General features: G+C 35.9%; 1 protein-coding gene across 1 annotated transcript in view; it reads left to right on the plus strand.

The window, feature by feature from the left end:
- LOC128019997 (low-density lipoprotein receptor-related protein 1B-like) overlaps window positions 1-25,416 on the plus strand; it is a 199,717-nt gene extending 174,301 nt beyond the window's left edge. The window contains exons 66-91 of the mRNA XM_052606482.1: window positions 1,196-1,312; window positions 3,049-3,155; window positions 3,471-3,603; window positions 4,524-4,630; window positions 5,398-5,530; window positions 6,037-6,159; window positions 6,610-6,732; window positions 7,048-7,185; window positions 7,508-7,642; window positions 9,335-9,454; window positions 9,803-10,044; window positions 10,382-10,605; window positions 10,941-11,047; window positions 11,907-12,023; window positions 12,167-12,340; window positions 14,149-14,274; window positions 14,443-14,607; window positions 15,280-15,441; window positions 16,143-16,317; window positions 16,699-16,803; window positions 19,835-19,948; window positions 21,847-21,923; window positions 22,224-22,314; window positions 22,735-22,885; window positions 23,355-23,429; window positions 24,129-25,416. Of these exons, the coding sequence (XP_052462442.1) occupies window positions 1,196-1,312; window positions 3,049-3,155; window positions 3,471-3,603; window positions 4,524-4,630; window positions 5,398-5,530; window positions 6,037-6,159; window positions 6,610-6,732; window positions 7,048-7,185; window positions 7,508-7,642; window positions 9,335-9,454; window positions 9,803-10,044; window positions 10,382-10,605; window positions 10,941-11,047; window positions 11,907-12,023; window positions 12,167-12,340; window positions 14,149-14,274; window positions 14,443-14,607; window positions 15,280-15,441; window positions 16,143-16,317; window positions 16,699-16,803; window positions 19,835-19,948; window positions 21,847-21,923; window positions 22,224-22,314; window positions 22,735-22,885; window positions 23,355-23,429; window positions 24,129-24,269 (3,482 nt within the window). The 3' untranslated portion in view covers window positions 24,270-25,416. The remainder of the gene's footprint in view (window positions 1-1,195; window positions 1,313-3,048; window positions 3,156-3,470; window positions 3,604-4,523; window positions 4,631-5,397; window positions 5,531-6,036; window positions 6,160-6,609; window positions 6,733-7,047; window positions 7,186-7,507; window positions 7,643-9,334; window positions 9,455-9,802; window positions 10,045-10,381; window positions 10,606-10,940; window positions 11,048-11,906; window positions 12,024-12,166; window positions 12,341-14,148; window positions 14,275-14,442; window positions 14,608-15,279; window positions 15,442-16,142; window positions 16,318-16,698; window positions 16,804-19,834; window positions 19,949-21,846; window positions 21,924-22,223; window positions 22,315-22,734; window positions 22,886-23,354; window positions 23,430-24,128) is intronic.
- Window positions 25,417-27,334: the final 1,918 nt, after the last annotated feature.

Genomic DNA, 27,334 nt, shown 5'->3' on the forward strand with positions numbered 1-27,334 from the left:
CAATAGCTTGGCTGCTACAGGAGGGAAAGTCACACTGTCAGAATTTAATTGAGAAAATTGGTTTGACTGCATTGGCTGAAAATATCTGAGGTTGTTATGGATTATCTGTAACTTTTTTGTAATTGAGGTGTGACGGGCTCCTCTGGTGTCTCCATTGATTTTCCAGATGTGTTACACTTTATCTAAATCAGCCTGCAAGTAATTATAGATCTATATCTCTGCAATTGATGACAAATGGTGCAATTAACATAACAGGCAATCTTTATTGATACTTACATTTTTGGTAATATTGGGCATTACAATTACACAGAAATAAGTGGAAATTCATGTACATTTAAGATCAGTGGATAAATTCTGTCTTCACATGAATATGCATTGTTTTATCTTAGAAGACTGTATCTTTTGCAGTGGCTTCTACTGTCTGCTGGAACATTCTTAAGTGTGCAGTGGCGTCTATTTTGTGACATTCATTAGTGTTTGAAAGTCAATTTTTATTATTGTAACCAAGAAACATCTCCCATATTCTCAAACAATAAGCAGTATTGTTTTTCTCAGATGCCAGTATCTCTAGATGTTCCTTCAGATGCTTCCTATCATTACATGCCATTGTCACGTTAGAGAATATTTCAAAAGAAAGAATCTGTCAAGGGAGATATTCTAGGATGCTCTTTTATTATTTCACACTAATGAAAACTGGCAAGTACTGTACAGTATATGCAGTTTGCTTCTCTTAGCCAGTTTTCTTTTTTCTTTTTGGGGTGGGGTGGGGGGGCATGATCTACTGTAAGCTTTTTAACATGATCTACTGTAAGTTTTGATCTGATGATGTGGTCCTCATGTCTATTTATTAACAATTGATCTTGGCTCTAGCATCTCAGAAGGTTCATCGGTTATAAAGGTAGAATGAGCTCCTTCAGACAACGTCGACGATTGTGCCCAGGTGACAAAGTGTTTGATGTTATGTTCAAGTGTTCAGGTTATTGAGGATGGAAGCTATCGGCAGTACAGTCAGGTATCTCATCTTATGGTGTATTAGCCTCTTGAGTGTGGGCATGTTTTGAACTTAGTGTCAGATCCGGGCCCAGAACCCTGAGGAAATGATGATTACGTGTCGAAATGCGGTAGCACTGCATTAATATTCATGCACTTTTGAAGCCATTCTCATCTGTGTGTTTGTTTGTGTCTGATGAAAAAGATGAAAAGACCTGTGGACCTCATGAATTTCGCTGTGAGAATAACAACTGCATCCCGGACCACTGGAGATGTGACAGCCAGAATGACTGTGGAGACAACTCTGATGAGGAGCATTGCAGTGAGTCGCTCTCATCTCTCGGAGCACAATAAAGCCTTTTCCACACCTGTGTTTGTACTAAATTGTTTTAACTGTCAGGAAACGTTGTGTGGGATCTTCAGAGGCCAGTTTCGCAGACTATTTGAAGATTTCTTTTTGTCTGTCTGTTTACCACTTGTCTGGTCGCTTCTGATCTTGCCCACATTGCCATAGAGAAAGACAGACTATTTACGTGTGTTTATTTTATTAGTTTATTTTATTTAGTATATTTATTCCATGTCCATGTTTTTTTTTAAATTCCAAAGCCATATGATTGTTTGTAGTTAGCATGGGCTGGCAAGCTTCAAAAAGGACAAAAAACAAGAATCGGAGGGGTGTTTATGCAGCTTGACAGCCCATGATAACTAGATACTGGAGGAGATCTGTTAATTGCTGTTAATAGTGTCCATCGTCTGTTTGATTACACCTTTAATTGATTTTTCCCTGCATTTCTGTCATATGCACATAAACTGACAGCCACCACTGATAAGCTACTACTAAATATTAGTATTTTAGTAAAAAGTAAATATTAGTAAATACATAGAAACTTAATTTTCTGTAAAGTTGCTTTGCAGCGATTTGTATCGTAAAAAGCGCTTTACAAATAAACATGAATTTAATTGGATTGAATTGAATTGAATTGAATAGATCTATGGTATGTAAATACACTTTAAAAATTAAGTTTAATTTGGCTTTTTCATTGATAAAAAGTTTACAATTTAATTTGTTTATTTTAATTAACAAAATAAATGATATTAGCCTTTTTGTTGTTAAGAACTATTCATAAATATTAATACTATTGATTTGGGTGTTTTGCTAAATAATAACACTATAAATAAAAAAGCATTTTATTTTTATTTTGGACGAATAAAAAATAGCATTCACATCCTGCAGATCTCCTCCAGTTTCCAGTTGCGACTATATTAAGCAGCACAACAATTTTCAACATTAATAATAAGAAAATATTTCTTATCACTAAATCAGCATATTATAATGATTTCTGAATGATCTTGTGACACTGAAGACTGGAGTAATGACTACTGAAAATCCAGAATTGACATAACTCAAATAAATTATTATTTTATAAATAATAAAATAAAAATTTTAAATTGTAAATCATAATGTTTCTGTTTTTACCTTTTTATTAATGGTGATATATCCAAATATATCCAAACAGCTAACTTTTGAGTAAAACTATAAGCACATTTGTTTTTACTAACTTTTAAAATTATTGTTCAAAAATACAAGCATATGGGTTTGAAATGACAGGACAGTCTGAGTAAATAATGAGCATGTATAATGTCCAGGATGCCTTTTCTTTAATGGTCCTTTTTTTTTTTTTTTTTGTAAATTGTATATGAAATCAACAACCAATTTCAAACCGTTTATATTAACAGATTTTTCTAACCACCCAACATGTTTTTCTAGCCATTAGCCATCTTGGAGAACAGCTCTTTTAGACTGTCTAATTGCTGATTAGTCTGCAAATAGCTCCTTTTAAGTTCTTGGCAAACTTTCAAGAGCCTTGGTAACAGATGGTTCAATGCCAATTCACGTCCAAGTGCGAGGCCACTTTAGCAGTTTTGATTTGCTCTTGCTGCCTTACTGCTGTCCTCTGCGAAGGTTTACTTCAGTGTTTTTAATGTGGGCAGCTTCACAAGGCACGATCTGGGGATCTTTGCTTCTTTAGCTGTCTTATTCTGCTCTCTTCTCTGCAGAGCCGGTGACCTGCAATCATAAAGATTTTGCCTGCGCCGATGGGGACTGTATTTCAGCACGCTTCCGTTGCGATGGTGACTATGACTGTGCTGATAATTCAGATGAGGTCAGTGAATGCTAGATGTCATTTGGGGACAACACAGCAGCTGTCTTTTATTACAAAGCATTGCCTTCATGCTGTTTATCTCAAAGTTGATTAATCTGGGTTTTCATACAACATCAGTCCTCATACCCTTATGGCTTCATCAACGGGTCACGAAGACAGTGGATATTTTGATTTCCAAAACTTCCCAATTCTGTGCTGACTATTTCCCAGATTACTATTGATAAAAAGTGACCAGGCTGAAAATAATAAAAATGATACAAACTGAGGTTTGAGAAGACACTGTAGTAAATTCCCTCTTGCTTTGTGCATGTCCAGAAGGATTGCGAGACACACTGTGAAGAGGATCAGTTTCAGTGCCACAACAATCTCTGCATTTCACATAAATGGTTGTGCGATGGCCAGGAAGATTGTAAGACAGGGGAAGATGAGAGAAATTGCCTCGGAACAGGTAACTTTATTACATCTTGTGGTCTTTAAAGCTGAGGTGTATCATTTCTGCACCACTAGCATTACTAAACATCCACCACTTTCCAATTATTTCCCTAAACATTCCCCGTCAAACACCCCTAACTCATGCCAAGATACCAACACTTCGATTCTCAAATAAACATTTAGTCATACTGTAGCTGTAGAGAGCCATACATATTTACCTTTATTATGTAATGAAACCTACAAATGACTTATAGTTGTCTCTGTACTTTAACCTTTTAAATGTTTTATGATTACATTGTCCGGTAAGTTCAAATGCTGTAGCTCAATTCCGTCTTTCAAAAAGTTTGTGCATAATAAACACAAGACCCTTAGTCAGCTCTCTACTGTGTTTACTCCTTAGTTAAATTTTTAATTTAACCTAAGTATTTATTTAGATGTGTTAATATTTTATTATGTGCATTTTGGTTTTTAAACGAAGATGTGAGACATTCAAATTCCAAAAAACATATTACTTTGCACATTAATTAGAATATTAGAATTTAGTAAAAACATTTTTAAGATTTTATATTAGTATTAAGTATAAGATTTTATAATTCATGACTTACCTATACCTAAATAATTCATTATGTTTATACATATATTTAGACATAAATGATAACATAAAAGATAAATGTGTTCTGACGTAAAAAAAAAAATTTTGCCTGCTAAACTGAAATTTACATGGACATGCAAAAAAGCCAAACAGGGTTTTAGCATCAACAGCATAAAAACAACTCGCATGACAAGGTCACATGACAAAAACTATGCACAGTTGTATTAGATTAACTGGTTGACACAGCTTACCCACTGACAATTCTTACCTCACTCTTCCTGTACACATCAGTTGTGTATGCATCTGTATATGAGAGTGGATTCTTCCCATCATCTGTTTTGCAGTGCTTCCTTCCTGTTCTCTAAGCGAGTATGTGTGCGCCAGTGGAGGTTGTGTGTCTGCCAGCCTGAGGTGTGATGGACATGACAACTGTCTGGACAGTTCTGATGAGGTCAGTCCCCTAGCAAGACCCTCTCACCTTACATCAAGCGCTTCTCTCTCAGAAACTATGCACAAGTGCAGTCATGAAACAGAAACAAAGACATGTACAAGTAGATATATTGGAAAAAAGAGAGAGAGACAGCCAGCCACTAATCTGTGGGTAAAAAAAATATATATAATTGTTCAAACTGAAAATCGACATGGGAAAAAAACATTCAAAACGCATTCGCCTTCCATTATCTAAAATATTTCTAAATAAAACACAACTGAACATAAGAGGGATTCAGTTGAAAAGGAAAGTAGATCAGAAGCAGAGCTTGTTATTACATTTCACTGAAGAATTCTGACAAGCATTTTTTATTTTAGCATAACATGCATTTATGAACTGTGCAAAGTAAAACCAGGAACATGTATTAAGAAAGTAAAGTATTAAGAAAGTAAATTCTAATTAAATAGGTTCCCTACTTATCTACTTTACAGTGATGGTCTGACAAACTCACCTTAGCTAATTAATCATCTAAACTAGCTACGAATTAAACTAATTTCAGATGGATATTTCAACAGAACTGTAATCAGATACAGTAATCCAAATATACACAACTAGATAGATAGATAGACAGACAGACAGACATGTACCATTTTGGATACATTTTTAACATCTTGTATATGAGACTTGTGTTCAGCTCCATGGAAACGGAAGTTTTCTGTACTTTCACTAGGGCAGCAAAGTCTTCCTCTTGAAAGTAGTTTAGGCTTTTGTTGTTGTGCTCACACCAGATGGACTGTGTCAAGGAGTGCAGAGAAGATGAGTTTCTGTGCAGAAACCATGCTCACTGCATCCCTAAACGATGGCGCTGTGATGATGTGTTCGATTGCGTGGATAACAGCGATGAGGAGAACTGTAGTCATGGTATGAAGATGATTTATAATACATTTTCTAACCAATTACACTCATGTTGATGTATGACTTTGATCCTAGTGAATTAATATGTCTCTTCTGAGGCAGCTTTCATAGTTTTGACACCAGCAGTGTTTGTGAGTGAGGGCCGTGTATGCTAGCCATACTCAGAATTTGTCTTCTGCATTTAAGTGCACACACACACACACAGCACTGAACGCATACACACTGTGAACACACACCCAGAGCAGTGGGCAGCCATATTGCTGTGGTGCCTGGGGAGTAGTTGGGGGTTTGGTAGGGTCTCACCATAGTCATGGGTATTGAAGGTGGAAGAGAGCATTGGTCATTCACTCCCCTCACTGACAATTCCTGCCGGTATTGAGACACGAACCCACAAACTCTGGGTTACAAATCCGACTCTCTTAACATTAGGAACACATTATGTATGTGTTCATTCAGGTTCTCATAACCATCTTTAATTTAGCAAAATATCCACTTTGATATTGTTTATTCAGATGCTTTCTTCTGTCGCCCCGATGAGTTTATCTGCAACAACACCATGTGTAAGCTGCATGTGTGGGTGTGTGATGGTGAGGACGACTGCGGAGACAACTCTGATGAAGACCCCGAGATGTGCGGTAGGATATGAACTCTGGGAATTGAAAGTCGTGTGTTGCTTGGCAAAACCCTTTAATTTGAGTTTTCTGATGTTAAACTCTGTCTGTGTGTAGGGGTCACAGACTGAATTACAAACGAAATACACTATATGACCAAAAGCACATCACTTATACTAGTGGTTTCAGGATTTAACATAAGGATCATTGTCAAAATATTAATATATTAGAATGAATTCTGAAGGGTTATGTGACACTGAAGACTGGAGTAATGATGCTGAGAATTCAGCTTTGCATAACAGGAACAAATTAGATTTTTAATATTATATTATATTATATTATATTATATTATATTATATTATTGTGTGTGTGTGTGTGTGTGTGTGTGTGTGTGTAAGAGAGACATATAAAAGAGTCAGCATTACAAAGCAGAAGACATCTGCACACACTAACTTTTTATTCTCGTTTCTATAGCCAAACTTCCTTGTCCTCCAGCAAGGCCATATCGTTGCAGAAATGACAGAGTGTGTCTACGGCTTGATCAGATCTGTAACAATGTGGATAACTGTGGGGACAACTCAGATGAAGATGAATGCGGTAGGCTCATTCACAAGTCTCTGATGATGCCTTTATCCTCACCAGCACAATGGGAAATCCATCTTTTGTGGCATACATTTTTTTTTTTTAATTGACAAACAAAGGATCTAGTCTAGATTTTAGTGATTTTATTGTTTTGCTAGCAGTTTCTGACGTCGTTTGGATACATTGTGCTCATTAATCACTTGAATGATCACAGTAAATTTGATTAAAGACTCTTTGGGTGGTGATGAATAAGATGCCAGCTAAAGGTTGGATTGAAATGGATGTGTGTGGTTTTTTGTTTCTCTTTTCTCATGGGGCCCAAATCAGAAGCTGTGTCAACTAGGCCCAAGCCATGTGGGAAGGCAGAGTTTACCTGTAGTAATCGCAAATGTATACCTGCACAACTGCAGTGTGACCTGTTTGATGACTGTGGAGATGGAGGATCAGATGAACAGGACTGCAAGGCTTGTACGTGTTTTGTGGCTACCCAAATTACTTAAATACTTGGAGATACCAAATCTCTCAGATGTATCTGTCGCAAAACAAGCAATATTGTCAGATTAAAGGCATCCTTGGTGGTTTACATGAATTTCTTGAATTGTTTTATCAAAATTATTCAGGCTTATCTTCCAGATGATTTTCTTATATTATTTTAGCTATTTTAGTTGTTGTTTTTGTTGTTGTTGTAGCCTATGACCAAGCATCAAAAGGCAAAAAAATAAAAATAGCACTGTGACAGTTGGGTGCAAGTATAAAGTATGTTACTTCAAAGCTCTGTCTTTCATTCCAGCTTCAAATGGAGACATATGTGGAAAGAGGATGAATCCATGTGGGGAGGATGCAGTGTGCAATCATACAAACACAAATGCAATTTGCCACTGCAAACCTGGCTTTAAGAGAAATCTCAGAAGCAGAAAGTGTGAAGGTACTGTCAGACCATCTTCCTTGATTCTGTAAGCATTCAGAAAAATGATTCACTGCTTTTCCTCAGAGGGGACTGTGGATTTAGACTTTCAATTTAAAGGGTGAAAGTGTGCAATTTCTGCAACACCAGTGGCACCCAACAGAACTGCAATCTGTAGAACAGCATCTCAACAAGGTTTAGAAATGAATAAGTTTGAAATAAGTTAAAAATAAAAACAGTGGAACAAGAATCCCCTGTAATGAATTCCTGTGTTTATATATATCATTGTGATATGATTATTAATATATTGTTTTAGAACTACTAATGCACTTTGACACATAAAATATGAGTTATTTTAATTAATTTATTAAAGCAAAATAAGAAATATTGTCTAAAAACAGTAAATACGCCTTCTAAAAATCTAATCTCTCTGACACTGGGCCATGGATGTGGTACAAACTTGGCTCAAACATGGTAGATGGGGTAATGTTTGACATTTGTTTGAAAATGGTCATTATTTTGTCAGTTCTGTTTGCTAGTGGTGCAGAAATTGTACACCTTTTGTTTCCAAGCGTTTGCTATGAATCCTGTCATGTCAATCATTTTATCATTTAAGGTTTTCCACACATTTTTGGAGATTCAAAATGCCTGTTCTTTTCGTCAAGCGTTTGTACACTTGTCTATAGCTGTTTAGAAATAGCTAGATTTTTTCAAGGATCAAAACTGTGTCAAGTAATCAGTGCTTTCCTCTCTGAGTGTTAAGACCAAACCGGAGGCCAAAGTTAAGCTTTAATGGTTCATATGATGCAATTTCAAGTTTTCCTTTTTTCTTTGGAGTGCTAAAAGCTGTTCGTGCATAGATGAGATCCCTAAAGTTGCAAAGACTAAAATGTTCTCCTAAAATGTTTCGTTCAAACTCGCCCCCACGTTTATGTAACTATGTGAGAAGATTTGCATAACACTGCCCAAATTGTTCATGCAAAGAAATAAGGCATAACTTTGATCCTAGCTGTAGTATTGTTGTCACCCCCTTCATGTCGTGAAGATGCTGTATGTTTTGTTGTGAAAGTGAAAGTACTTCGGCCTTCCAATAGAGAACACAACTAGAAATCAGTGGTTAAGTTGTATTTACAACACTGTTCAAGAACAGTACAACCCAAATATCCGAGTATGTGCAGTGCATTTCATGGCATGGAGGACTGTTTTCCTGAACTATAGCCTACAATGCTTCTGTGCACAAAGAAAGGTTTATAGAAAGCTGTTTCTATAAAGTGGGACAATATCAACTTTGCAAGGATAGTCTGGCACTTCTGACTCACATCCTGGTAGTACGTTTTCACTTTTAAAGAATCTGTTTCAAACGCGATGGTAAAGTAGAGCTTGTTGTTTGTCATTTCTCAGATCACAAATGCAGACATGGTTTTATTTTTATGCAGCGTGATACGTAACAAACGGAATAAGTCATTATAATCAGTAATTATGTCCCCACTGGAAGCAACAAATGCCTTGTTTGTAAAGGGTTTTTATTAGTTGTATTATGTTTTTGTTTTTTTTCTCTCCTGGGAATAAAGATCAATTAGATGCAGTGAGCAGGCCACATCAGGTGTTTTATTTTCAAGCATGTGAAGAAAAAAAAGAAAAAAACCAATAATCATCACATAGTTTCTAGAAAGCGATATTCCTCAATTCCTCTTGTTCTTCTCTTTTTTACAGAAATTAATGAGTGTCTTAATTTTGGCACTTGCTCTCACTATTGCACAAACACAAAAGGATCGTACAAATGTACATGTGACAAAAACTATAAGGATGTGAATGGAAGCTGCATAGCAAAAGGTAAGGATCTATATTTTCTATCGCCTTGGCCTTTGACTTCACTGTGTGATTTATTTTAGACCACTAAGTTTTAGTGAATCTTTTTATACATTAGCTCTGCACACAGGGTTTAGATATACATATTAAGCCCTTTAAAACATGAGCAGTAATTATGTGTAACTTTTTTATTTATGAATGTTTTAAGAACTATACAGTATATTATCTTCCTTTAAAGCATTGAGTTTTAATTACTGATTGATTAAAATGCATATTGCTGTGTTAGAATGATCTGCAAACTGTTGTCTTAAACCCTAAATGGAATTTAGCCACTTTTCATTTTTTTTTGCATATTAATAACTCAACGGGCAGGACCAGAAGATCGAGTGCTCTACATAGCTAATGACACTGAAATCCGAAGTTTTGTGTATCCATTTAACCAGAGCCATGGACACAAAGTACATGCTCGCATCGAGGAAAATGCCCGCATCATTGGGATGGATGCTCTGTATCACCAACAAAAGTTTATCTGGGCTACTCAGTTTAATCCTGGTGGACTTTTTTACAAAGATATCCTAAACAGGAGTCAAACTAAAACAAATGTTGGCATAATAGTAAGTATTGTGGGTCTTGTGTGAAGTCTATCATCATATTTCCTCAAGAATATTCTGGAATTCATTTTTTTTTTTTTTTTTTTTTTTTTTGCATCTTTCCTAATTGGTATTGGTAATAGATTTCGGACAAGAAGAATATTATTTGTTGATATTCTATGTGATTCGTATTAGTAATTTGTTTTTTGTTTTTTAAATATTTCAAAATAGTATTATTTTCTACAAACTTGAACTGTATTTTATCCCTATATTTAAAAAAAATGGTATCATACAATTCTAAATATTCAGTGATGTCTTGGTCCACATGGGAATCACCTTGTTATCTGGGTGACTTTTGCAGTGCTCAGACTTTCGCAGACCCAGAGATGTATCAGCTGACTGGGTGACTGGAAATATCTATTGGACAGACCACTCTAGGATGCACTGGTTCAGTTATTACACAGCTCACTGGACCAAGCTTAGATACTCAATCAATGTGGGACAACTCAAGGGACCCAACTGCACCCGTCTGATAACTGACATTGCAGGAGAGCCTTACGCCATTACTGTCAATCCGGTCAAAGGGTAGGAGCATGGTTTCATACTATTAAGGTTATTTTTAAAGTAATTTAGTGTCTTCTTCTTCTTCTTCTTCTTCTTCTTCTTCTTCTTCTTCTTTTCTTTGAAATTCTGAATGTAATTTAATACAGTAGCATACTTATCAATTAAGCACAAGAGACTTGCAGATCCTTGCTGTAGTACAAAACTAGAATACTAAGTATTAGAAGTAAAATTACCTTGAGCAATTGTTGAGCTGTTTAATTGAAGATATACATTTTGCTGGATAATAAAGTAGTAATTCTTTATAATAATGAGTTTTTATTCATGCATTTATCAAGTAAAGATTTGACTTGTTTCAGGATGATGTACTGGTCAGTAATAGGTGACCACTCACACATAGAAGAGAGTGCGATGGATGGCTCCATGCGTCGAGTGCTACTTGATAAGAACCTTAGGAGACCCACAGGTATGTTTTTGTATTTCTCAGTGTGATGGCCATGAGCTTTTTCCTTTGAGTCCTCAGCTGTTTTTCTGCGAGTGTGATAAATGAGAGGTTGTTGTTTTGGTTCTTTCTAAAGGAACAAGGTCGAGGTCTGAATGCATTTATGCTGAAGCTTGTTGGTCTCATATCCTGTTTTGGTATATCACAGCACTTTTTCCATTTCCGAGTTTGAGGGAATGTTTTAGATGCAATGCCTTTAGGTAAAACTGCAGGCGTATTCCTCGGGGGAAGACTAAGTACCGCTACATTTAACCATGGCCTCCTTTATGGGGGCCAATATTACGCCTCCAGTGCAGCTTTAGGAATCCATCATCTCTAGAAAAGGAACAAAAATGCAACATCCGAGTCTTTAATCAAGAGAAGAAATATAATCAAGCAAGGCAAACTCAGAAAAATATGGGACAAACTTTTGCTGAGTTTATTTCAGGAAGAGCAAAAGGACACAGATCTGAAGCTATTGTGCTGAATATGTCCACATTGAAGCAAGGGTTTCTTAAAGGTTATCTAAAAAGTTCAATTTAGCATCACATTGACCTAAACATAGCAGTTATTTAAAAGCAATTTACAGTTCTGCTAAAGTCTCACATGACCAAAATTAATGGAACGTACATGTCTAGATTCTTTTATTTTGATAAACATGTTACAGTTATGGTCATTAATAACCTATTATCTTTTCATGGATTGTTGTTGCTTTTGTATAATGCTTCAGTAGTGTAAACCCTGCAAACATGACTGTGTCCATGTTTGAATTTGTGAAGTTTTATGACATTCTGTGCCAAGTTCTAATTATGAAAATAACTCTCTTCCCATCATTTATCTGTAGGGTTGGCAATTGATTATTTCAGCCAGCGTGTGTATTGGGCCGATGCCGAGCACTCTGTCATTGGCAGTGTCCGTTTCGATGGCTCAGATCCATTGGTGGTAATCGATGGCAAGCAAGGTGAGAAGAGCAGTTAAAAGGGAATCTGATAGTACTTTGCTTTGTTCGTGTATCTTATATGTCTGAAATCGTTAACCATTGAAATTGTTTTAATTGAAGATTCAGTTTGTCTGATGTCTTTGTCTCACTTCACGCCCGCACAGGAATATCACAGCCATACAGAATAGATATTTTTGAGGATTACATTTATGGAACAGGTCTGAAAAATGAAGTTTTCAGAATTCACAAATATGGCAAAAAACCTATTGAACCTCTTGACTTGGGTATTGAGAAAACAACAAATGTCCTGATCTCCCATCGTTTCAAGCAGCAGGATGGTAAGAGAACACTTTTTCTCTAAATGTTTTCTATTTAGTGCTTTTCCTTTTTTTTGTACAACTTGGAGAGTGAAGAAACAATTCTTTTAGAGGTTATTTTTGTGGTTATACACAGACAGACAGACAGACAGACAGACAGACAGACAGACAGAGGCTTGCTGTTTCTACCGGGTATTGAAAGATAGTTATTTTGCAATGTTTTGAAGATCAGAGTGATATCCTGTTCTTACTATAGAGTGAAAGAAGTTATCCAAGTTCAACTGACTTTAAATCACCAGCATTGCTGTTTTAACAACTACAGTTTCTTAAAAATTTTTATTTATTTTTTTAACCTGAGGTATGGTTTCTTCATTAGTGTTTTGTTCACCTATTACATCAACATTAATCCGGATACATTTGAAAATGGCGTTTTCGTTTTAAAACGCTCTCCGTCCACACTAGCGCTGTTTTCCAAAAGTGTCTCACCCATACTGAAAGATCAGAAAACGTTAAATTCACTTTCTGCGCAAGCGTAAAGCCTTAAAAAAGCTCACTGCAGATGATACACATGGGAGGTTTTTGTGCAGTTTTTCTGACAGGATTATTTTATTTAAGATGCGTCCAGGTCGCACACTCATGATTGTTTGTCTGATCTAAAATGCAGCTGCCCTCATGTTTTGCCGCAAATAGCGATTGCAAGTAAATTTGCTTTCATCTTTGCAGGACTGTGATATGAAGAGTGTACAAAGTAACACATCTATAGTAATAGTGTTAAAGTGCAAAAAGTGTATAGCACATAACGAGCACAATACCAGTATAACCACGGACTAAACTTGCATCATCGTTTTCAAAAGCCTCCGTTTTCACAGTCCACACTACACTAAAATATATCCAGTTTGGAGAGCATTTTTAAAAAGCTAAATTTTCCTTGGTTAAAAACGCCATCTCATTGTGGACGGAAGGCCAAAATGGAGAGAAAAAGATGTGTTTTCAAATGAAAACATATTGGACATGGCCTTATGAGTATGCCTCGATAGTTATGTAATACCCATTTAATTTTCCTCCCCATGCATTGCATTTGCGACCGCCACATGCGTCAGCTCTCTAATATACTGTCTTCTCAGAAGCTGGCCTGCTCTGCTGTTAGTTTGGTTGCAGTTTGTTATCTGGTTGTGTTAATGGCCTCACAACCTCAAAAAGATCTTTCTTTTCTGGTGGGTTTGTAGTGAGGGGCAGCTGAGCCAGTCCCCACTGACTCATTAAAGTCAGAGATCTAGCCTGGTGGAGAGACTTGTGCACTGCCAGCAAAAGCTAAAAGTTTAGGTTTGATGTCCTCAGCAAAACACTAAAGACTGATACAGATGTTCCCTCATACTACTGGCATCTTTGAGCCACGGCTTTCAAATCTGCAACTTTTGAGCTGCCAGTTCGATGAGTGACTTTGAGAAATTTAATAAATAAACTGAAAATGTTTTAGATAGCACTTTCCATAAATATATTACAAAATAGGGCCTAAAACGGTAAAAGGTATGTTTTAAATATTTTTTTTTTCACTATAATTTCCTAGCAATTCTAAAGTGCTTGTTTTAAAAAAAAAATACATAAATAAATAAATTGTAAAATGGTGCAGGGTTGAGTTTAATAAGAAACAACAAATATTGTTTTAATATAATTAAAATATATTTGTATTATTTTAAATTTATCTTAAAATAATTATGGTAATTACTATTAATTGTTTAATTATAATTATTATAAGTGTCTGCATCAATTTATCTTAACGTTATTGTAAGTTCCAAGTTCAATTTATTCTTTATCTGTTTTGCATTCAGTGGCCAATCCCTGTCTACGGATGACCTGTGATTTTATGTGCTTGCTCAATCCATTCGGAGCCAGCTGCAGCTGTCCAGAGGGGAAGACCTTGGTCAATGGCTCTTGTATTGACCCCATTGTCTCAGGTCTGAAGGCTCACTTTACTGTAGGGCTGCCCACTTTGATTTGTACTTTCCTATGCCTGCGGTTTTCTTTCTTTCTTTCTTTTTTCTTTCTTTCTTTTGTATCACTTTGTGGGTACAAAGAAAATGAAGGTTTAATATTTTGAGTTAATTTATTTCTATATTGTAAAGGTGAGTTGTGCCGACCTGCCTGTGAGAATGGAGGGCGGTGCATGGCCAATGAAAAAGGAGACTGGCGCTGTTACTGCTGGCCTAATTTCTCTGGGGAACGTTGTGAAGTCAACCACTGTACAGATTACTGTTTAAACGGAGGCACATGCACTGGCTCACCTCTTGGTAAGAAACTCTCAAACAGCTTTATGTAGATTTCAATACATGACTGAATCGTTTGCCTCCTTTTGAGTAATGAAGTATCTGAAATGGTCTTTAGTACTTGCAGTCAAACTACATGCATACTAGCCTATATGCAACTGCTGTGAAATGTAGAATGCCTAGCAGTTTGATTATTTCTTCTAAATTAATATTTTAAAGACATCTGTAAAAAAAAAAAAAAAAAAAAAAAAAAGTGTAGCAGTGTGTGTGCGCTTGTAATAACAGTTATAATCTAATGTGGATGCTTGGTTTGTATGCTAATGTGCAGTTGATCTTGATTTCCCAAGAGAAATATATTGTGGCCTAAACATGCTATGACAATCCCTTGCAATACACAAACTCATCATAATTATACGACCTCATTAATTTAAATATTTTTTGGATTCTCAGGGCACTTTTACACCAAATCTTTTTTTTTCAAGTTAGTTTCACAGCAGAGCTTGGGTTATTTGGTTGCTGTTAATGATGTTTTCCAACAGCTTCACATCAGAAGTCAATGTATGGTTCTTATGGACTCCAATACAGCTCTACCCATAAATTGCCTATTACAAAATTATTTCCTCTGGCCTGTAAAACCAGAAGGACAAAACATGAATAAGACACTCACATGGATACTTTTGTCTACTCCAATCATAGGGAAACCTACTTGTCGCTGCGTCACAGGCTTCACTGGCTCTAACTGTGAGAAGCGGGTCTGTGATAATCACTGTCTGAATGGAGGCACATGTGACGTAAGCCCTGGAAACCAGCCAGTGTGTCGCTGCTTGGCAGAGTACACGGGCGACCGTTGTCTTTATCGTAAGTATTGTAAGAGATTGCTTGTACCCAGCAGAAATGGTCAGCAACTGCATTTTAATTCAATAGATCAGTGACTCTCATGGCAGGTAATTACATCCACCAATGTACCCTTTTAATTCAGTATCATCAGAATCCATATTGCTTGTTCAGATCATTCAGTGGAACAGACAGAATGAAATGTGGAGAAAATGAGACAATCTCCATAGAAGGTTATTTTTGTGGTGGGGGTTTGTTGTGTTTTTTTACATAGAAGACCAGTCAATAAGTTGTGGCTAATGGAACAATTGTTGAGTTTTCTCTTCACAGCTGGTAACAGGAACAAAAAAAATTTTAACAAATTTTTTATTTGACTCGAAAGGGCATTTGCTAGTATTTGAGCGATCTGTGCCCAAAGAGGTTTTCTAATGCTGCTGTAACAACCTTGAGGTGTTTCTGTGCTTTGCTGATAAAAAAAAAAATGCTGTTATGAAGTCTTTGTTATTATAATGTGTTGCTAAACAATTTAATTTGTGCACCAGTAGTGCATTTTCAGTGCTGTGCACCCAAGGGGTGACACATTTTCATCTTAGTACCAGTAGATATTTGATGCGGATAATTTAATCTCATTAAAGCTTAGTAAAATTCTAATTAAACTTGAGCATAATATGAAAGAAATGTGCCCTCATATCTTAATTAGACATATTTTTTTTCTTCCCTGACAGACATCTGTCATCACCACTGCGTCCATTCACAGGCCTGCACACTGTCCAGCTCAGGACACGTTGAATGTGTGTGCCCGCCTCGCTTTGAAGGGGTCAAGTGTGATGTCGACAAGTGCCTGCGGTGCCACGGAGCACCTTGTATCATTAATGGAGATACAGGAGATGTGGCTTGCAAGTTAGTTGTTGTTGTTTTTTGTTTTTGTTTTTCTCTGAAAATATGTATTTGATTAATTTTAATATCTTAAACATGTTTGAATACAGTTATTATCTTCATGCAGTTTGGTCTAGTAATTTTATTGCCATAGGAATGACATGCTTCGCCTTTAAAAATCATTCCTCATCTAAAGCAAATTAAGTACTGAATTGATGTTGATGTGCCATTATAATTCTATTCAGGATGATAAAGTTCCAGCAACTGCAGTGACATTCAAGTAGCTCATAATGATACAAAGCCTTATTGACAGTTTTATTAGACATTATTTAAGTTCACACTGAAATGACTCGGTTTATGCAGCAATCACATTTTTATCGCATCCAATTGTTGTCGTTGTGCCAGCTGTACCAGTGGTCGAATCGCCTCTAGCTGCCAGTTGTGTGATGGCTACTGCTATAACGGAGGCACCTGTCATCTGGACCCTGACACCAGCCTACCCTTCTGCCAGTAAGAATGACTAAGTGCCTCCCTTTGTCCACATTCCAATTCTCAGCTATTAGACCCACATGGCGCATAATCTTGGAAGCCTTATCATTAATTAAGAAAAGTTATACAGATGTCAGAGACTCAGAAGCTTCCCGTCAATGGGGCCCAAAATTTCCTCAGTGGGGGGGCTCTACACTGGCACTTAGTTTGACAGACTTAAAAAGCACAAAGGAATAATTAGTTCAAGCTCTTGTGTGCCTAAAAGCCTACATTTGGTTAAAAGCTCAAAGCTATTTCTTCATTATGCTTTAAGTTATTTTATTTTTATTGTTATTAATATTGCTCAGTTCAGTGTATATGTATATCATTTGTTGGTTTCATCATCAAACCTACTAAATACACTAATGTTTAAACATGTGGGGCCAATATGTTTTTGTTTTTCTTAAAAATGTCTTATTTGCTCAGCAAAACTGCACTTGTTTGGTCAGAAATACAATAAAACTGTAATATTTTTACATATTATTTAAAGGATAATATACATCAAGCCAGTTGTTTTCACAGAATAACCCCCGACAGGGTGATCAGGACCCCGACCAAATCTTTGATGAATAGAAAGTTTCAAGAACAACATTTATTTGAAATAGTTAAGACATTATGTTACAAAAGATTGTCACTTATGATCATCGTGTTCAGGCTAAATAAAAATACAAATACTGACCCCAACGTTATGAACCGTATTATGTAATTGTGTATTATTTGTTTTAATGAATAATCAGAAATACTAAACATAGCTGAAATTGCTGAATGCATAAATGTGTTGATTTGGTCAGAGCTTCAACTCTTATCTCGAGCGTGAGGGAATATTCGCACAAATCACATAAAAGGTCCTTTATGTGTCAGAGGTTAGATTAATACTGAAAAATCATGAATTTTTAGCACTGGACATGTTGTCAGGTGCAGCAGTTTTATTTATTTTTTTGTTGGGGGGGGGGGGGGGGGGGTTGCATTCATAAAGATGAGGTTAGACTCACACTGTGCAGGACCTGTCCACCCTGTGGACTTGTGTATATTGGAGCACCATCCTGAGAACAGCTGGAGTCCTGCTTTGTTTGGTTTGGCAAGCAGGAATGGATACATTTAGAAACCCTGATCATTTGTTTTGTCAAGAATAAATTTGCTTTTCCATTGCAAGATCAGGAACAGGTGAAGGCAGGTGCCCTTGCACAGCACCCTGTTTATTGGAGGATGATAATAGAGGTAGTAAGGCCACAAAGCTGTCAGATATGACCAGTAGAGAAAAAAAAATGCATGTGTCCCTCATACTTTGATTTGAGAGATTTCTCTATTTTTTCTGCAAATAGTCAGGGAGTAAAAAGTATTTTTAACACTTTTTTTTCTCATTCATTATGCGTACACACACACACACATACAGTGTGGGTACAGAAAAGAATCACCCCCCTTTAAAATAATCACATTTATTTATTTAAAGTTTTTTTTTTTTTTCACAATACAATATATGCACTCTAACTGGCTTTACAGGGACCCACATTTACATATTTAAATTTTAGTTATTTAACATATTTTTTTATTCACATTTTCTTTAAATAAAAAAATACATATTTGTTTGTTTGTTTATTTATTTATTCTACATCACAATGTAAGATTAATTGTGAATTTAGAATTTAAAATCAATTGTAAACATCCGGTAAGCTCTGAAAAGCAGTGATTTGCAGTGTTGGATCTAGCATAAAATATACACCCTGAATAAACTGCAGCCTTATGCAAAACTAAATCACTCCCGTTATAATCATTATAATCAACGAGTTGCGAATTGAGTGTGGGATGTTTTGCACAGACTGCACACCTGCACTCATATTTTTCCACAATAAATTTAAATTGCTAATGCCAGTGAAAAGTCCATACCATTAAGCACTTCTTTAAAGAATCTCTGTGGGTCATAAGCTACGGTTTTCTTTGTTAAAGATTACAATTATTGAATTAACTGTTTCTTGTTGATGATTTCACATACTGTTTGCATTTCCTTACCATCTTGTCCTATGCAAGATGTTTACAGTTACCAATCTTTTCCTTCTCATCAGATTTTATTAGCTGCAGACACAGATTGTGACAGAAGGCATGTATAACGGATGCTTTCTGAAGCATGGTGTTTAGCAAGCAAGCATTAAATTATCACCAGTTTCCAAACCTAAATAGGATGTAAATGGTTGTTTTGAAAATCATCAAATGTTCTGTGCCATTTAAATGGCATTTGTGGCAATGACTGGCATAATGGAAAGAATGGAATCAGTTTGCATGCAAATTATCTCTTGGGTTTTTTCTTATTGTGAGGCCCGATAATGTGTTTCATTCACTGCCTCTGAGTCACAGGAAATGTATGGAATGATGGATCTGTATCTGCCAAGAAGTCCTGATAGTTGACCTGAAATGAATATCATGTAAATGAATTCCTTATCAAAGCCTAGAGTCGTATATTCTTGGGAAGGCAAAGTTATTTCCTTCATAGCACAGTTATTTACTTTCGAGACGCTCAGTCAACCTGACAAGAAGGAAACATAGTAAAGCCTGTTCCAAAACAGAGTCATTATACAGTCAGTGAAATTAGTCAAATACTAGAAAGTCTGGGAAATGTATTTTGTGAAAATGCTTAGCTCCTTGCTCAGACGTAGAGAAAGTGTGATAACATCAGTTTATTTATTTTATTTATGCTTTATTTTTCCAGGAAGGTCCCATTGAGATAAGAAATCTCTTCTTCCAGGGAGTCCTGGCCAGCAATCTTTGTAAAATGATTTCCAAAAAAAAAAAAAAAGGAACAGATCATTGAAAGTCATGGAGATTCATGGGTGAAAAAAGTGTTGAACCCTGAATACTAGTATCCCTGGAGTGGATTTAATTTCATGGTCATAAAACATGAAGGATCCTGAAACTATAAGCAAGACACTTGCTGCTACTCTACAGATCATGCACATTTCTTCTCAGTTCTTCACACTTATTTCACTTCTTACTGTGCTCACCTCACTGCGATGTCTTGCAGCTGCACGGCAGGGTTCAAGAACCAGCGTTGTGATGAGCTGGCCAATCCCTGCGATTACTACTGTCAGAATGAAGGAATATGCACAATAATTGCCCTTAACAAACCTCGATGCAAGTAGGTCCCACTGTTCACCTGATTTAGATGCCTCATCTCCACCAGACTCCATCCATTCAATTGATTTACCCTGCATATACTTCTCCACTGTCCACTTCCCACGATCCTACAGCACCATCCTGGAGAACACACATCCCATACTAAGCAGCTTTCTACATCTTCCAGATTCTCTCTTTTCTTCTCAGTTTTTTTGGGATTTGTGTCGTTTTCATCTGTTTTATTTGTCTAACATCCTGTACAGTCTCAGCTTTGGGAGGAATTAATATACAGTCACAAAATTAGAAAAGGTGACTGTTCTCGGTTTGTTAAATAGTGTACAATTTTAATGTGTGCAATCCAGTCTTCACCCTCATATCATCTGCTGATAAACATCAAACATCTGTTTAATCATAAACATGACCCTCACAGGACCGCTTACATTTACAAATAAGATGATTCATGACTTTCTTTCTGATTTACTGCTCACTGTCTAATGAGTGTTCTCAGTTTGTTTGCACGTTCACCTAATCTTAAAGTGATAGTGCACACAAAGCTGTCATAAATAAATATATATACAGGTGCATCTAAGAAACATAGAATATCATGATAAAGGTCTTTATTGTTAAATAAAAAAAAAAATCGAACTTTCTTATAGTCTAGAATCATTGCACACAAACAGAGTTTTTTTTTTATTTATTTTTTTTATGATGATTACAACTTTCAGCTTTGGAAAATAAAAGTATCTCAAAACATTTGAATATTCCATTGTGAGCTAGATTAGTTTGATTAATTATGAGTATTAATACTGGGTACCTCTTGGGTCAGTTTAGAGCATGCAACTACAATTATGGGGAATACTACTGAATTGACAGTTGTCCAGAAGACAATCATCAACAGTGACAATTTTCTCAAGTCAGTGATGACATGGCTGACGTGATGTCTGCTGGTGTTGGTCCATCGTGTTTCTATCAAGTCCAAAGTCAATGCAGCCATCTACCAGGAGATTTTGGAGCACTTTATGCTTACATCTGCTGACAAGCTTCATGGAGATGCTGATTTCATTTTGCAGCAGGCACCTGCCCACAGTCCCAAAACCACTTCCAAGTGGTTTGCTGACCATGGTATTACTGTACTGAACCTCACAGAGAATCTATGGGGTATTGTGAAGAGGAAGACAAGTAAAATCTGACAAACAATACAGAGAAACTGAAGGCTGCTATCAAAGCAACCTTGGCTTCAATAAAGCCTCAGCAATGCCACAGGCTAATCGCCTCCCTGCCGCGCCGCATTGAAGCAGTAATTCATGCAAAAGGAGCCCCAACCAAGTATTGAGTGCATAATTAAACCTGCTTTGGAGATCTTGAACATTTCTGTTTTGTAAATCTTTTTTTGATTGATCTTTGAGAAAATATAAAAAGAAATTGAGATAGTGAATTTTTTACATTTCCTAAGCTGTAAGTCATAGCCATGAGAATTAAAACAAAAAATTCTTGAAATATTTCAGTTTGTGTGCAATGAATCTAGAATGATAAGAAAGATTGCTTTTTTTAATTAAATTACAAAAAACAAGAACTTTTCCATGATATTTAAATTTTTTGAGATGCACCTGTATGCATATATATATATATATATATATATATATATATCATTTTATTACTTATTTTATAGACTGTATTTATTTATAAAATACTTTTATAATAATTATATATGTAATTTTATTAAAGTATGTATTTATTTTATAATAATAATAATAATAAATGCGTTTATATATATGAGGCTTTGTGTGTGTAAATGAGGGCATAATTGTATTACTGGGTGAACTATTCCTAGACTTTAGACCTCTGTCTATTTAAGTTGTCAGCTGTTTGATCTCTTTTCTGACTTACCTTCTCTTTGTTTTCACTGTTGTTTTAAATCAGATGCTCAGCTAATTGGTCAGGGACGCAGTGCGAGAGGCCGGCCCCCAAGAGCAGCCGCTCCGATAACACAGCTGGAGGTGAGCAATGAAGAGCGCTTTCATGCTTTATAAAGAGCTCTCCTCTACTAATTCAATAAGGATTCAGTCCCTGAATTATTAAAATGAAAAGATCCGTTATTTCATCAGTCAGACGACACATCTGAATAAACATCTGGGCTTCTTGTTAAATATTGGTTTAATATCTTTTCAGCTGCAGTAGCTTTTATTTAATTTTGCTTTGATGGAGTATCTAATAATTTCCTGTTCCACCTGCACAGACACCTGGGGAAAGAGACTTAATAGTAGCTTTTGCTTCTGGCTTTTTCTTGTGTGAAACAGGAAGTATCGCTATCATTGTGCTGCTGGTCCTGCTGGTCATTCTGATTACTACAGTGGTTGCAGGTGTCTTCATCTGCAGAAGAAGACAAAGGTACTTTTTTGTTGCAACAATTTACAGCTTTAAAGATTTTAGTCAATCTGTTAATTTGCAATGTAAAATCATGAAATATGAGTTATACAAATCTTGTAAATGTTTTAATGACAAAAAATCCATTCATTGCAAAAAAAATGTTTAATCTTTTCATTCGTCTTTATTGTAGTCAAGATGATGGCTGACAAAAGTATTAAAAAAAAAAAAAAAAAAAAAAAGTAAATAAAAAACGTAAGACAGATGTTCTTTTTCTGTTGCATCGGGCCTTGCTGTTTTTTAGGTGTCATTGTAATCATCTTAATTTTCCCATCCCTAGTAATAAGCCGCTTTGTATTTTGAATGTATGTTCAAGAATTGACGGCACATAAAAACAACAGTCTCTAGACATCTGCAGCTATTTGAAGTGCTTCTCTGTCGCAGGGGGAAACGCGTACAGCGGCAGCCCATAACTAATGGAGGCATTAATGTGGAGATAGGCAATCCATCCTACAACATGTATGAGGTGGCCCATGACAACCACGCAGATGCCGGAAGCCTTCTCAAACCAAATTTCACACTTGATCCCCACAAGGTTTGTGTTTGGCATTTTTAAAACCCTTAATACAAGAAAAGGTTGATGTAGATCCATAAATATCAATGTGGTAGATCCAAAAAGAACTTGTTTCTGTAAAATATCTTTTGAATAAATGACAAGTGTAAATATTTATTATTTCCTATTTCTTTACACCATGGGCTTTTATTTTTTTTCCTGAATCCTCCCACCCAATAAAAAATATTCACTCCTCCTGCAGTTGCTTTTACCTTGAGAATTTGCCTCATTAAAAACATTTTTTTTTTTTACCTTTGCACAGAAATAACTCTGACATGTGTTTCTAAAGAGTAATCATGCCTCTTAAAAACAATGCTATAATTCTATACTGTGTTCTACTGACTGTTTGTTTCATGCCATATACGTGTTTCTGTCTAAATTTGTCTTAATAGCAGCATTTACATTGATGTTGTTTAGTGATTGCATGCTGGGGCAACTGTGTGTGTTCCAGGGCTGGTGTGTAAAATCCAGTGACCCTTGCACGCTGAATATTCACTCTGTCCCTAAGGAAATTATACCTGGACAGGTGATCACCTTGGGCTCCTTTGTCAAATTCTTTTTACCTAAATGTCACGTGTAACAATGTCATTCTAAATGATATTTTTGCATGCATATGCCATGTGCGGTTCGCATGAATGTGTCGTAGCGTGTCGCTGTGATAGTATGTGCATGGCTTTTCGACTCAACTTCGGCTGCGTGTTTTTATTTTTATTTATTTTTTTACTTTTTTGTTGTTGCTTTAAGCAGGAGTTGAGGTTGATGGGGTTGTGAGTGACAGTTACAAAATATTTATAATCCTTTTCTGACATCAGAATGTCACTATATGCATAATTAAACATGCTTTTCAAAGCACTAATCCAAGTGATGATACAGAAACCACATTAGAATCATGCTGCAGTCCGACTCCTTGAACCAGCTTTTCTCAAAATCCTGCACTTTTGTTTTCAATTTATTTGCTTGTTGTAGTATTTTTATGATTCATTTAATCAATTATTATTTATTATAAAACAACTCATTTGAATTCAATAAAGATTTTCTTGAATATGCCTGTGATGAGTGGGGCTGGGCCGAGGGACGTGGGAGGAGCGAGGCCGGTGGAGTGATTAGAGATGAGCTACACCTGTTCCTCCCACGTCCCTCGGCCCCGCCCCACTCATCACAATGCCATTCTGCCATTTTTAAGGGAGTATGAATGTCAATTTTCCACAATTTTCTCTCCAAACAGCCAATGAACTACTCCAATCCGATGTACGCGAAGATGTACCTCGACGGTCAGAACTGTCACAAACCAGTCATCAACACTGACGAAAGGAGAGAGCTACTCCCAAAGAAACTTGATGGGACGATCCGAGAAACCGCCGCATAGCCTGACTACTCTTTGTACTCTTTTTTTTACTTAAATGTACAAAATGTATAGAACACAAGCAAAACAAATTTTCTATTTCCTATCAGGTTCCAGATATTTGGTTTCTTGGCTCCATCAGCATTGCGCCTTCATGTCTGTTGCAATATTTGGAGTCATACTTGTCCGTTACATTTTTTTAGCATTTTTGTCGAACTGCACTTGTGATACACAACTGCTCGTTTGCACATTGTGGACAGTTAACAAAACGACAATGTGTTTTTTTTTTTTTTTGTGTGTGTTTATTTCTTTCAAAATTTTAGGTACATTGCCTTTGGGCATCATGACTGCTTTGCCTTTTTTCTTTGTAGTGTTTACGTCATATTACACTGTGAAAGTTTTCATTTCCATTATAATATTTAATTATGCTAGAAATGCCATACTTGTGCCATTATAAGAGTTTTCGTTATATTCTTGTAACGTTTTCTTTATTTCCCCCCCACCGCTTACTTCCACAACACAGGGCTACACTTGACTTCACTCAGTTCTCATTGAAGAATTTTGTTTAAATCTATCCAGTGTTGTTTACTTTTGCTCCATGATGTGATTTTTCATTTCCACCACCCAAAAATGCTGCAATTATAAACCATGTTTGTGGACCCCAACCTTGTGGCATGCTGGGATAGCTCAGCACTGAATGGAAATATTGACCGAGTGCAGTCTGGTCCACAGCTTGACAACTTTCTTGCAGAGCTTATGTCAGTTTGATGGTCATTAAACTACAGTCTGGTAAAAAAATAAAAAAATAAAAAAAAACTATTTTCTGCTACTTTACCTGCTTAAAGCTACATTTGAACTTAGTAATACAACTACACTGGCTTCATCAAGCAAATTAAGGCTGACAAAATGGACTTCATCACTGTTAGATAATAGACCTAGGACAAGATACCATGCATAGGTCACGGATCTTTGTCATGTCATGGATACCGAAGGAATCAAACTTACTGTTACATGGGAATTTTAGAGATTATGAATTAAATCATGTTACAGGTTACTTTCAGATGGGACGCTACTAAGATACAACAGATTTTATAATTTTGTATTTGATTTATATGTTGTTTGGCTGCTTGTATTTTGGGGAAAAAAATGTATTAAATGTAAGTACTTTTTATATAAAAAGCAAATCAATATAAAATAAATACATTTTATTTCCATTTCAAACAGAATTCCTGTTTCTCTCTAAACTTCACTTCTTTATTAAAGCCTAGCTTTTTGTTTGAGTGACATTTCCTGCTTTCCTGTACTTGGAGAAGAGTGTCGGACGTGGGACAGTTTGAGATGTGAATCAGTAAGTTGAAGCTGAGGGGTTCAGTGAAAGCAGCAAGGATAATATTATCTCTTGCTATCAGTGTTAATAGCTATAATTCAAAGCTACTTTAAACCTGCATGCAAAGACTGTAGTGAATGCATTTCCACCGTTACATGTTCTGGGTGGCCATTATAAAACCTTTCCATGTCTAATTTATTCCGACATGCATGTATCATTGATGCTGTACATAATTCCCACAATTTTTTGTACAGGATTGTGTTAAAGATAAAGTCTTAAACTAGGGTGACATTATCAGGGTAAAATCCTTTAAATCTTTTTAATGAGGTAACAGAGCCAATTTCAAACGAAGGCATGATTCCATGCTGAGGGCAAAGCTCATTCATTTCCTATGTCCGATGAGTACTCTTCTTCAATTACAATGATTCTTGATGATTTCCATGGGTTTAATGTACTTCCGTTGAATACACATGGTCACATCTGCAAAATGTGTGTGTGTTTTAGTGGTGAGTTTCTGTAACATGTGAATATTTTATAAACTGGTTCAGAACCTTGCAACTACTAACAATTTTGTAATGGCAGCACTCATTACTCTGTGTATAGCATATTGCATATTGTAAAAGTACTATAGGGTAATATGAGGAAAGATGCCCCCCTTAAGAACAATAGACTTTACTTTTAAATTGCAACATGTTTAGATACAAGTTTAACATGTGCATGAGGATGATGCATCAACCAACATGTTATTATAGGAAATAAATTGAACAGTTTGCACAAAATGTAAAATTATTCAATGTTTCATAATAGCAACACTATAAATGCAAATTGAATAATTTCACTCAATTAGCCTGCATGTACGTTTTAAAGAAATGTAAAGACATTTAAAATGCACATCTACTTAATAATATCCCCATGAATTACAATAAGTATTGAATTTTAAAATAATAACACTAGTAACACATGCCACTTCTGTGACAATTCATCTTACTCCAAGATCTATTGTTTTTATTTTTTACTTTAAATTAAAGCTTTAATTTGTATGCCACAAATTTAAAAACATTCACTTCCATAAATCCAGCCTTAACAAACAGACACAACAAAACTATGATATTCATCATAACATAATGTCATAGATAACTATTTGTCATAGACACATTTTATCAATTAACTGTTTCAACTACCTAAATGTCACAAAAGTCAGTATTCACATGAAATGATACAATTTAAAATAGTGTAGATATTCATCAAATGTGCTGAGATGATGTGCCATCTTGTTACTTGCCCTACCTGAAATCAAATCTACCTGAAAAAAAGTGTTTCAACCATTCAAAAGCATCTTTATAATATCTATGATGTGTATGCTTTATCATCTTTGCGTGGGCTGTACTGAGTTTAATAACGTGTCTCATGGTTGTTAGATTCATGATAAAATGATTAATTCTTGAAATTCTAAGAAATGTTTCTTATGAAATTGAACTTGATGAAAGAGAACTATAGTGTCATACTTTATCTCCTCGCTGTTATGATAAAAGCTTGCTAATGACAATATCAAGTAAACCATCGATTTCTTAATGGAGTTGGCTGGTTTTATTCATTGGGCAAAATTCGGCTTTGGTGTAATAAAAGTAAGCCGGAATCCAAGTATTCATTATGGCAATCAATAATGGGAGGAAGACACACGGTAACAATGAAGAGCATTCTGCAGACTGGCACACAGATTTATGTTTCTCATTTAACAACTCTGCTATATTCACACGGACTC

This window comes from Carassius gibelio, chromosome A9, assembly GCF_023724105.1.
Source record: "Carassius gibelio isolate Cgi1373 ecotype wild population from Czech Republic chromosome A9, carGib1.2-hapl.c, whole genome shotgun sequence".
Lineage (NCBI taxonomy): Eukaryota > Metazoa > Chordata > Actinopteri > Cypriniformes > Cyprinidae > Carassius > Carassius gibelio.